The 13,340-nt window shown below is 39.7% G+C and overlaps 1 protein-coding gene across 2 annotated transcripts in view; it reads left to right on the forward strand.

Annotated features, from left to right (window-relative positions):
• The window catches only part of EXOC3L4 (exocyst complex component 3 like 4), a 47,709-nt gene that overhangs the window by 13,144 nt on the left and 21,225 nt on the right, over nucleotides 1–13,340 (forward strand). For both annotated transcript variants that reach the window (XM_075844274.1, XM_075844275.1), the window contains exons 4-6: nucleotides 3,561–4,212; nucleotides 9,922–10,039; nucleotides 10,980–11,108. In XM_075844274.1, coding sequence (XP_075700389.1) covers nucleotides 3,561–4,212; nucleotides 9,922–10,039; nucleotides 10,980–11,108 — 899 coding nt within the window. The remainder of the gene's footprint in view (nucleotides 1–3,560; nucleotides 4,213–9,921; nucleotides 10,040–10,979; nucleotides 11,109–13,340) is intronic.

Below are 13,340 nucleotides of genomic sequence, written 5' to 3' on the forward strand. Positions count from 1 at the left end.
GCTTCTATATACAAGAATATAACTACTATAATACTGCCCCCTATATACAAGAATATAACTACTATAATACTGCTCCTATATAGAAGAATATAACTACTATAATACTGCCCCTATATACAAGAATATAACTACTATAATACTGCCCCCTATATACAAGAATATAACTACTATAATACTGCCTCTATATACAAGAATATAACTACTATAATACTGCCCCCTATATACAAGAATATAACTACTATAATACTGCTCCCTATATACAAGAATAAAACTACTATAATACTGCCTCCTATATACAAAAATATAACTACTCTAAGGGCATGACCACACGTGGCGGATTTCCTCCGCAACTGTCCGCATCAATGCCGCACAGAATCTGCGTTGCAGATTCTGCTGCGGATCTGCACAAAATGTGCAGTAAATTGATGCGGACTAGCTGCTGCGGACTGCGGTAAAAGTACTTCCCTTCTCCCTATCAGTGCAGGATAGAGAGAAGGGACAGCACTTTCCCTTGTGAAAGTCAAAGAAATTCATACTTACCGCCCGTTGTCTTGGTGACACGTCCCTCCTTCGGCATCCAGCCCGATCTCCCTGGATGACGCGGCAGTCCATGTGACCGCTGCAGCCTGTTATTAGCCTGTGAATGGCTGCAGCCGTCACTTAGACTGAAACGTCATCCTGGGAGGCTGGACTGGAGACAGAAGCAGGGAGTTCTCGGTAAGTATGAACTTCATTTTTTTTTACAGATACATGTATATTGGGATCGGTAGTCACTGTCCCGGGTGCAGAAACAGTTACTGCCGATCGCTTAACTCTTTCAGCACCCTGGACAGTGACTATTTACAGACGTCTCCTAGCAACGCTCCCGTCATTACGGGAGCCCCATTGACTTCCTCAGTCTGGCTGTAGACCTAGAAATACATAGGTCCAGCCAGAATGAAGAAATGTCAAGTTAAAAAAGCAAGACGCATCCGCAGCACACATGACATGTGCATGACAGCTGCGGACTTCATTGCGGAAATTAGAATCTCCATTGAAGTCAATGGAGAAATTCCGCCATGAGTCCGCCACTGCTCCGCAACAGACAGAGCATGCTGCGGACACCAAATTCCGCTCCGCAGCCTATGCTCCGCAGCGGAATTTTACGCCTCGTCTAAACGAACACTGCTAAATTAAAGTGTAAGTCAATGGACAAACGGCTCCGCTGCGGATTAACGCTGCGGAGTGTCCGCAGCGGAATTTAAGTGAAATTCCGCCACGTGTGAACCCAGCCTAATACTGCTCCCTATATACAAGAATATAACCACTATAATACTGCCCCCTATATATAAGAATATAACTACTATAATACTGCCCCTTATATACAAAAATATAACTACTATAATACTGCCCCCTATATACAAGAATATAACTACTATAATACTGTCCCCTATGTACAAGAATATAACTACTATAATACTGCCCCTGTATACAAGAATATAACTACCATAATACTGCCCCTATATACAAGAATATAACTACTATAATACTGCCCTCTATATACAAGGATATAACTACTATAATACTGCCCCTATATACAAGAATATTACTACTATAATACTGCCCCTATATACAAGAATATAACTACTATAATACTACTCCATATATACAAGAATATAACTACTATAATACTGCCCCTCACATACAAGAATATAACTGCTATAATACTGCTCCCTATATACAAGAATATAACTACTATAATACTGCCCCTATATACAAGAATATAACTACTATAATACTGCTCCCTATATACAAGAATATAACTACTATAATACTGCTCCTATATACAGGAATATAACCACTATAATACTGCTCCCTATATACAAGAATATAACTACTTTAATACTGCCCCCTATATACAAGAATATAACTACTATAATACTGCCCCTATACACAAGAATATAACTACTATAATACTGCCCCCTATATACAAGAATATAACTACTATAATACTGCTCCTATATACAGGAATATAACCACTATAATACTGCTCCCTATATACAAGAATATAACTACTTTAATACTGCCCCCTATATACAAGAATATAACTACTATAATACTGCCCCTATACACAAGAATATAACTACTATAATACTGCCCCCTATATACAAGAATATAACTACTATAATACTGCCCCCTATATACAAGAATATAACTACTATAATACTGCCCCTATATACAAGAATATACCTACTATAATGCTGTTCTTCATTGAATTTAATGAAAAACGGCTCAAATTACGTTTCAAAGAAGTGTCCTGCATATAATGTATAGAAGTGTCCCGCATATAATGTATATAAGTGCCCCGCATATAATGTATATAAGTGTCCCGCATATAATGTATATAAGTGTCCCGCATATAATGTATAGAAGTGTCCCGCATATAATGTATATAAGTGTCCTGCATATAATGTATAGAAGTGTCCTGCATATAATGTATATAAGTGTCCCGCATATAATGTATATAAGTGTCCCGCATATAATGTATATAAGTGTCCTGCATGTAATGTATATAAGTGTCCTGCATATAATGTATAGAAGTGTCCCGCATATAATGTATAGAAGTGTCCTGCATATAATGTATATAAGTGTCCCGCATATAATGTATATAAGTGTCCCGCATATAATGTATATAAGTGTCCCGCATATAATGTATATAAGTGTCCCGCATATAATGTATATAAGTGTCCTGCATATAATGTATATAAGTGTCCCGCATATAATGTATATAAGTGTCCTGCATGTAATGTATAGAAGTGTCCCGCATATAATGTATAGAAGTGTCCCGCATATAATGTATAGAAGTGTCCCGCATATAATGTATAGAAGTGTCCCGCATATAATGTATATAAGTGTCCTGCATATAATGTATATAAGTGTCCCGCATACAATGTATATAAGTGTCCTGCATATAATGTATATAAGTGTCCTGCATATAATGTATATAAGTGTCCCGCATATAATGTATATAAGTGTCCCGCATATAATGTATATAAGTGTCCCGCATATAATGTATAGAAGTGTCCCGCATATAATGTATATAAGTGTCCTGCATGTAATGTATATAAGTGTCCCGCATATAATGTATATAAGTGTCCTGCATATAATGTATATAAGTGTCCCGCATATAATGTATAGAAGTGTCCCGCATATAATGTATATAAGTGTCCTGCATGTAATGTATATAAGTGTCCCGCATATAATGTATATAAGTGTCCTGCATATAATGTATATAAGTGTCCTGCATATAATGTATATAAGTGTCCCGCATATAATGTATATAAGTGTCCTGCATATAATGTATATAAGTGTCCCGCATATAATGTATAGAAGTGTCCCGCATATAATGTATATAAGTGTCCCGCATATAATGTATATAAGTGTCCTGCACAATACGCCTCGGTTACGTCTGAAAATAGGTTGCGTGAACCCAGCCTTAGAATTTAACCTACATATAGCATTAAAAGGTTTTTAAATATGTTGTACTGAATATAACCATGTGTGAATATTTTCTCTACCAGTGATGGAAATAAATGGACTTATCCAAAGCAGAGAACTTAAGAATGCCTTTGAAAGTATAAAATTAATGGAAGATAAACTCGTAGAGGAATGTGGCACCAACGACTTTTATGAGAACGTGACAGAGTTCACCATACGGGGAAAAGATGTGGAATTGTTATATGGATCCCTGTTCAACATGATAAGGTCCATTGTGAAAGACTCGCTGGGTCAAGACCCTGTGGATGAGGCTCTGGTCTCCTCTGTGGTCTATGTTATTAATAAAGAAGCAGAAACCCATAAAAATTCAGGAGTGACCCCAGCGAATTCCGAGAATCCCCTTCTTGGCCAACCCCGAGGATGGAAGAAATTATGGAAAAACGCGGTAAAAGACAGTGTTAGCAAACAAATCGAGTTGGTGCCCTTGAAGGAAGCAGAGAATGGTTGGCTCGCTAAACACTTGGAAAATTTGAAGTCCATTACTATAGAGGATTTGAAAAAAGTGAAGAATTTCCTGAGGTTCCTCTATCCCGAGGACTATGACGTGTGTGGAACATATGTAAAAAGTTTTCATGAAGCTCTGGCCTCACACCTACAGAAAAATGTGTTACCTTTAGCCTTGGAGTTCAGTCAACTGTACTGTCTACTGGACTGGATAATAAATCAATACAAAAGGTAGGACAAAAATGTATGAAAAATAGAACAGAAGATGTCAAACGTGTTAAGGGCTCTATAGTGTTACAAAAAAACAAGAAATTGACACAGGGGGTTAAAATAAAAAAAAGATGATAACAATGTCTCCTGCTGTAGATATCAACCCCTGACCAGAGACCTCCTGACACTGAGTATACTATGAAGCTTCTGTTAAGCAAAAGACCATGACGTCAAAGAAATAATGTGAGAAGTCAATCATTGCCAAAAGGCTTGGAGGTTTTTTTTTCCTGGACTGGGGTTGGTGAGAGAATTAAAATTGTATAGCTTATCATTATAACATTATAATTTCCTTTCCCATAAACAGTAGTATATGTGAATACTTGAAAGTTTATAATATATTTTATTTAGGGTAATTGGCATTTTCCACACCTTTCAACAGCCCATAGTTCCCCTTTTTCTGCCTGCAGTCTCCCTGTAAATGTTCATCACTTACTGAAAAATCCATCTAGTGTAAAACAGTAAATAAAAGATTGGGATGGAGGGGAGAGGAGGGGGATGCAGCTGCAGTATCTTTCTCAGTGTGTATTAGAGGCTGCATACTGCGAGACAGGAGTGGGAAGACATCTGATTGGCTCTGAGCACACAGCACAGCTCTTACATCACAACAGGAAGAGCCCACCCACTCGGCAAACATGGAGAGAGAAAATTGTGTATGTACCGAAACCACCAGATGGAAGATACAGGACTTAGAATCTGCAGGTTACACATTTCTGACTACATCTACAGCTTTTGTGCAGTAATTTTATTTTTGTAATGATAATCATGCCATACCTCCCAGTCGTCCTGTTTTTTTTTTAGGATTTTTCCCGCAAATCGAACCTCAGAGTGGAATGGTTTATGCAAATTTGGAGGTATGGGTAAGCTTTAAAGGGGTTTTCTCAGGATGGCACCCTATGGACATCCTGTATCCTATATCGCAAGTAGAACATTGACAGGTAAAGCTGCTCTACAATGCGGACCCCGTCACAGCTCCTCATATCTCAGCTTTCTGGACCCATGTGAGTGTTACATGAGAGTAGTATTAAAGTTAAAGGGTTTGAAAAACATGGTTACTTTTTTCCAGGAACAGCGCCACACCTTTCCACAGGTTGTGTGTGATATTGCAGTTCAGTTTCACTAAGGGAATGGTGCTGAGCTGTAATACCACACACAACCTATGGCAAGTGTGGCGCTGTTTTTAGAAGAAATCAGCCATGTTTTTCTTATTCTGTAAAACCTATTTAACTTTAGTCCTTTAGTTGGGGTTTAAAAAGTGAAAACATGGCTCAGAGATGAAATGTGATACCCGTCCTCCATCCGCTCTCCCTCCTCTCTTAACTCTGGAATTCCTAAATTCCAACCATAGAAACAGAGTTCGTTAAATTCTAAGTGATGAGCTTGGAAAATTCCATGAATTTTTCTAATCCAAAATAGTAAATGGTGGCAATCCTTGTGGGAACTGTAATGATGGCCATTTGAGTCAACACCCAGTGTTCCTAGAAAAAAGTATAACTAAGAGTCGGCTCGGTAGAATATTTAACAATGTGATTTAAAGGGGTTGTCCAAGATAATAAAACATGGCAACTTTCTTCCAAAAATAACGCCACACTTGCCTACAGGCTGTGTGTGGTATTGCAGCTGTGCCCCATTCACTACAAATCCTCTGCTTACCTTCACACAACCATAGGGTCACATAATTACATTCTGACTACCTACAGTCCCCAACAGGGGGAGCTCACAGCATACAGATGTATACAGGAGCTCAATACTAGCTGTATAGATTCGTATGTTAGGAGCGCCACCTAGTGGCATCTGCAGAAAGCCATAATTTAATAATTTAACTGTATAATTGTAAACATTAGTCCTAAAAGGTGTAACTGGGCCCCAATGCAAAATTTGTAACTGGGCCCCCAACTATAATACGTCATTTGTAGTTCTGGTCTTCTCATATGGGGCAGATGGACACTTTGGGCCCCTCAGGCTCCAGGGCCTCAGCCCCCCTATAGCTATGACACCTTTGCTATAGCAGATTCGCAAATTGTATCACTATTCTGTTCCATCATGGTAAGAATCTTGCATGATAGGTGTGAACTGAGGGGCATCCCTTGTGCGGGGGCCGTTCTGTTTTTTGCCATTATTCCGTTTTAGTATTGGATCTTTTTTTCGCACTTTGCAGCTGCATTCATTTCTTGTTTTCCCATCCTAGTAACAAATAACACAAAGGTTGGGTAACGCTGCAAATCCTACGCATTGTGACTAATTATTCAGCCTCGTGTTCTACAAATAAAGACATTTTCCCCAACGCTTAACTTGTTGTTTTCACGCGGCTACCGGTTTGTGTGCCGTGATGTCACCCGCCACTGCCAGTCGTGGAGTCCGTGTATAAGAGAAAATGTATATACTATCTATCTACACAATATATACATGTACTGGCAGACAAAGGGTCCAACCAACAATGGCGTCTTTAAATATCACAGTAACAAGTCAGGAGTCTGTATAGATAATAGCTGCATGGCCTCGAAATCACAATAGTTTATAGAGATATATAGAGATCCCCGAGATACTATTTACTTCCCACTCTCCTATTTGGGATGTGACTATGTGACTTCAATGGGTGCGTGATGCGCGAAATACGGCCAAAGAACGGACATGTCGTGACATTTTCGCAGTGGACACAGAGCATTGGGGTGCCCTGAGGGAGAATGGGGGTGCACTGAAGGGAGAATGGGGTGCCCTGAGGGAGAATGGGGGTGCCCTGAGCCAAATGTCCCAGGGTGTGACTTTTTTGGGAAGCCTGTGCAGAACTACTTCTTGAGGATGTCAATGGAGCGGATTACTTTCTGGTCTGCTGACAGCGCAGTGTGTGACAGTTGGAGTGACATCATCACGCGCACAGTTATGTCACTAGCCCCTGGCTCCCTCAGGTTGTTCTTGTCCCTGGTGACCCTGAAGCTTCTGCTCCCTCCCCCAATATTGGCTATGAACCAAGGAAAAGGCTCTCCAGAATCTTCGGCGCCAGATATGCAAATATTTGTCGTTCCTCTTGCCCTGGAGCCAAAAACAGAACGTTACAGGAGCCGGTTATTTGCCTCCATTGCACCACAAGGTCCTGATCCTGAGCCCCAACCTGTAACAAGGTCCCCAAATTCTGCACGTCATTTACAGTACTGGTCTCCTCGTATGGAGCAAAGGGACCTTTTGGCCGCCCTTAGGCCAAAGGGAGGATCTTTGTACCCCCTATAGTAACATCTATATGTGAGGCCCATTGAAAACGGCAGAGTCTGGAATCCGAGATGATCAGTGCCATCCACAGGATAACCCCACCCCCTTACTCTGTGGCATCACCCCAAAAAACCTTTACAAAATATGTCACTTTTTGATGGCAGCGTCCCTTTAACAACTTTAGGTAAGACCCCCCCTGAACACCAGCAGCTCTTATACCCCAAAATCTGTCCCCTAAATATTACATACAAGTTTTAGTACTGCTATCTGTTTACAAGTTGGGCCTGGATTTACCTGTAACCTGTGCGTCCTGTGAGGGGTGTGAATACTTTTGCATACAATTTTCATATTGCTTTAGTGCATCTAAAATAAGAAAAGAAGCAACTTTGTAAAAAGCCTGGATTGAAAATCTCCTACTGTTTTGTGTATGCAGCTCTAATGTAAACCAATGTGATTCCATAGTTACAGACTACAAATAAACCCTGTAGTCGTGCTGTTCACTCCCTCTAGCCCATTTCATCGATTACCTACAGATAGTAGGTAGCAGAGGGGGAAGAGGCAGCGGCGTAAGAGACGACTGTTGGGTTTGTCTGTAGTCTATAATCGTAATGACACATAGGTCTACATAGGAGCTGTATACACAAAACGGGAGGAGAATTTTTAATCAAGGCTAGTTGCAAAATTGCTTCCTTTTTTATTCTAGATGCACTTGAGTAAAAAAATACGAAATAATTTTAAAAAATGACCAATAGAAGGGTTACGAAGGTTATACCTATTAACGCTACATCCACGATAAGCCCTAATACACCGACCGTTCAGCTCCCGCTTCTCCGATAACTAGAGGGTTAAATCTGTGGGTTGGATATGATTACAGAGGAAGTGACTTCAAGGAGGTAGTGGAGTAGCACATGACTGCAGGGTTCGTCTGTAGTCTGTTACCATGGAGACACATAGGTCTACAGAGGAGCTGTATACACAAAACGGGAGGAGAATTTTTCATCAAGACTATTTTCAAAATTTCTTCCTTTTTTTATTCTAGATGCACTTGAGTAAAAAAATACTAAATAATTAAAAAAAATGACCAATAGAAGTTTATACCTATTAACGCTACATCCACGATGAGCCCTATTTAGCTACTAATACACCGACCGCTCCGCTCCCGCTTCTCCTATAACGAGAGGGTTAAATCTGTGGGTTGGATTTGATTACATTGAAGTCACTTTAAGCAATGTTTAATCTGTATGTCTCATACTTGTTACCACTCAGTACGCTAACACACAGTAACGACACGCAACCTTGTGTGCTGCATTAAGTGCCTTTCTCCATACCTGTAATCAAAGCTCCGGGGCATTCAACATTTATGACCTACCACCTGGGGGAAAGTACATTTACCAGCAGGGCGGCGTGACGGGTACACGCAGGAACCTTGGGAGCGCACTTCTCATATTGGTTAAGTGTCCTTGCGAAAGAACTCGCGTGTCAATACCGGAGCGTAACCCTGAACGGTCTCCATGACAACAGATCTGCCTACATCTCCGACAATCCGATACCTCAAAAGGACAATGCACCGACATGAAAATGTATTTGTTTTTGGAGGATCCATCACTTGTGAGATACGGCTGGAAAACTTTAAGAAACTTTCCTAGAAAGAAAAATTACCCCCCCCCACCCCCCAGGAAATATAAGTCCTTGAGTCGTCGACTTCTGTCCAGTTGTTAAACATTTTATTTGGGTAATTTTTAGTTATATCTGGATCTGGGAAAGCTGGGTGGCTAATAATATGGTTTCTAGAGCAGTGGCCTCCAACCTATGGCTCTGCACATGTTGCAAAACTACAACTCCCAGCATGCAGCACACTAGAGTGGTTATCTTTGAGATTGTCCTAGTCTCTAATTATACATCCCAGGCCCCCTAAGATGGATATTTTGCCCCTCGGGACTCTGACAACACGTGGGACTTATAATATTTTTTAACTGGTTGTCACCCAGCTTTTCCTAGTACAGATAGAGAATAGCAATATACTACTGAACATAATAATAGTAATAATAATATAAAAATAATAATAATAATAATAATAATAAAATAAATAATAATAATATAAAAATAATAATAATAATAATATAATAATAATATAATAAAATAATAATAATAAAATAAATAATAATATAATAATAATATAATAATACAGTAACAATAATAATAATAAAAAAATAATAATACAGAAAATAATAATAATAATATAATAATACAGTAACAATAATAAAAATAATAATAATACTGAACATAAATAATAATAAGATAATAATAATAACATAATAATAATAATAATATTATTATAATAATAATAATAATATAAATAATAACAATAATAATAATATAAATAATAATAAGATAATAATAATAACATAATAATAATAATAATAATAATATAAATAATAATAATAGAACGATTCATTTTCCATATTGCAGTGATGATTTTATGGGCCATCCTGAACTTCAAGCAGAATTCAACACTTTAAGCCTCAGTCCTCTGTTAGATGGAGAACTTCTTGAAAAAATGAAAAAAGACTATTACCGGGCTTTGCAGGTAATGATTGTTTTTTTATTTGATATAATAAATCTATCTTTGCAGTAATAAAAATGTAGCACCCTAGGAACTGACTCCATGGAGGAAGGAAAAAGCAGTGACCTCAGATAAGACAGAAGGGGGATTTAGGATCACCATCATCTCCAATAGACAATGCAGCTAAGCTGGAGTCCATGATTATCGCAGCGCCCTAATGGAGCAGAGTTAAACACTCTGCCTGGATAAGTAGGACCCTCTCCTCTAATATCTCACAACGCTCTAATAGGGTATTTCTAAAGCAGACAACCCCTTTGTAGGCTCTATTTAAACCCGCCTCTGCTATCTGAAGAGGGATGTGCACAGGGACCCCATAATGGGGCCCACCCTCACTTTGTACTCCACCAACTATACTTTTTATTACTATTCTGTTTTGAGGTGCACAATTCTGTGCTGATTGATTTCTGTATAGGGGTCGGAGTTGTGTTGTTCTGATACAGAGCTCAAGTTAAATGATACAATTCTTTCTGCCTGCAGTCACCACTAGGGGGAGCTCATTGCATAGGAATTTACACAATTAGTACTGAAGTCAATGGGAGCTGTAAAAATCTGTATCCAATGAGCACCCCCTAGTGCTGGGGCAAATGCTATGACTGTGAGATGGAGTCAGGATATCAGTTCAGTGCCGGGCAATCTCTCTCCATGGGCCTCTATAGTAGCTATGCCACTAGATCCATCAATGGTTTATGAGCATTCTTCAACAAGATCGTCTAGTTTTGACTGTATCTCAGAGGTTAATGGTCCTATATTGTCTACAAATCCTTAAACAAAATGTTCCAGATCGCCCACTACTTCCCCATATACAGTCCGCGACTATGCTTCCCGATCCCCTTGTTACGTAATACACAATGGGCCATTCATAAATGGTGACTTGTCATTCCTATTCTTAAATTCTTCCGTTTAGGAAACAATCAGAACTTATCTGACCAATATACTGGAAATGGAGAAGAGGAACTGGGAAAAAGGAGAAGAGGTAGAAGAACTGGTATTGACGGACAGCAGCCACTTACCCATTTACACAGACGTCGAGGAGGTGAGTGTCAGGAGCTGTAATCTTTCAGATGACCCTCGACTAGGTCGGGCCATTACTCCTGTGTAAGTCTTGCTGCCTTGAGGACACCTTTATGTGATCCAAGACTCAAGACTTTCTTTTATGTCCTCATTCAAGTCAATGGTGACCCAATGGTGTCCCGTTCCTATTGAAGTCCATCGAATGTTGCATGATGGTCAACCATACCTCAAGCTCCCGTCATGTTAGTCTATAGGCCGTAATATTATATGATGGCTCTATCCTGGTACAAGATCTCATTGTCTGACCAGGTCTTAAAGGAACGCTAAACTTAGTCCTTGAGAGTCATTGGATGAGAAGACACGATCAGGTGTAGATGGAAGAATTTTCTCTTAGACCAGATCCTGTGCTAAAGTTTCGAGGTGGCTGATCATCCTCAACTCCCCCATGAACATGGTTGACCAACCATGTATGTTATCTCAAGGCTAAGTAGAAAATAAGGTCTGATAGGCTCTCTGGCACCGCTTATCTTGGAAAAACAATAGGCAAGGACAAGTTGAAAGCCAACCAAGTGGATCCTGTCAGAAATCCCTCTATAGACTGATGATGAGTCCTGTTGAATTTTTTAGGATCTGGTGTCTATGGGCGCCTTAATACTTGTACTTGTCTCCCCTCACTATTTGCACACTCATTTGTGATTGGCTCCCATCCCTGAGAGAAGCCATATTGGAGCCACAAATATACTTCCTGTATTGTCTGTATTGCCAGTGCCGCAGGGTGTGTGTGCTTTACATCAGCTGCAACGACTGGGAATTAATGGACAGAAAAGTGTCCATAGACTAATACAGTCTTGTGGAAGAGATTGATGTTACCAGAGAGGGGCAGAGGAGCTGCATACAAAGCCTTATCTCTGTGCATAGTATATAGTGATATTATCCTATTATCTAGGCCTCCAGCAGTATGGATAGAGCTGTCATTAAATCCTTCACTATGTAATGATAATGAGCTGACTATGCTGACTTTGCCCACTAATGATAAGTAGATGACTATTCTGACTTAGTTTCTCTGCTGAGACAGTCCTCTGATGAGAATAAGATAACTTGGCTGACCTAGCCCTCTAATCATAATGAGATGACTCTGCTGACCTAGCCCTCTATTCATAATGAGATGACTCTGCTGACCTAGCCCTCTATTCATAATGAGATGACTCTGCTGACCTAGCCCTCTAATCATAATGAGATGACTCTGCTGACCTAGCCCTCTAATCATAATGAGATGACTCTGCTGACCTAGCCCTCTATTCATAATGAGATGACTCTGCTGACCTAGCCCTCTAATCATAATGAGATGACTCTGCTGACCTAACCCTCTAATCATAATGAGATGACTCTGCTGACCTAGCCCTCTATTCATAATGAGATGACTCTGCTGACCTAGCCCTCTATTCATAATGAGATGACTCTGCTGACCTAGCCCTCTGATCATAATGAGATGACTCTGCTGACCTAGCCCTCTACTCATAATGAGATGACTCCACTAACCCTGTCCTGTCTACACAGCAATGCTGAATTGTGAGCTGCAAAAAAACAGGAAAAGCCAGCTTCTTGTGTGGGCTTCAGCAGCTGTTTTTGAAAAATCTGGATTTTTTTTATGTGGATAGTCACGTTAAAAATAAAAAAAGTACCACCAATAATAAAAAGAAATAATACACTTAAATGTATGTTTATAACAAAAACCTGATTTTAATAATATATCTCCCTGATGATACATTCCTTTAAGTGGTGGGCGGGTTCTATCTGCTCACCTTTGTCAAAATGGCCTGAAGAGCCCGGCATCCGGACGTTAATGTGCCGCCAGGCCCTTTACCATGCATAGAAATACAGCACCAGTTGTCTTTGCATTTTGGTTATCGCAGATAATTTACGTTCCTGTCGTTTTTTTCTGGTACAAATATTTTGTCGTTTCACCTTGTAATATAAAGCAAAACATGCGGTTAATGTTTTACTGCAACATTGTGACTCATGTGGACGATCGGAGCATTTTGCAGCCGTTTCCTGGTAGAACGTGATAGATGAAGGATTTTGAAACGGCAATTTCAGATCCATTTGCATTTGAATGGCTGGTACATTGGCATCACAATAGCGGATATGCCAGCGTACAAAGTGTTTTAATTGCTGGAGTCGAGGAATTTAAATATCTGACGCCAGATATACGGTTAACCCTCTCAATGCAGCCTGGATTTAAAGGGAATCAAAG

The sequence above is a fragment of the Rhinoderma darwinii genome, chromosome 12 (assembly GCF_050947455.1).
Source record: "Rhinoderma darwinii isolate aRhiDar2 chromosome 12, aRhiDar2.hap1, whole genome shotgun sequence".
NCBI classification, from domain to species: Eukaryota; Metazoa; Chordata; class Amphibia; order Anura; family Rhinodermatidae; genus Rhinoderma; species Rhinoderma darwinii.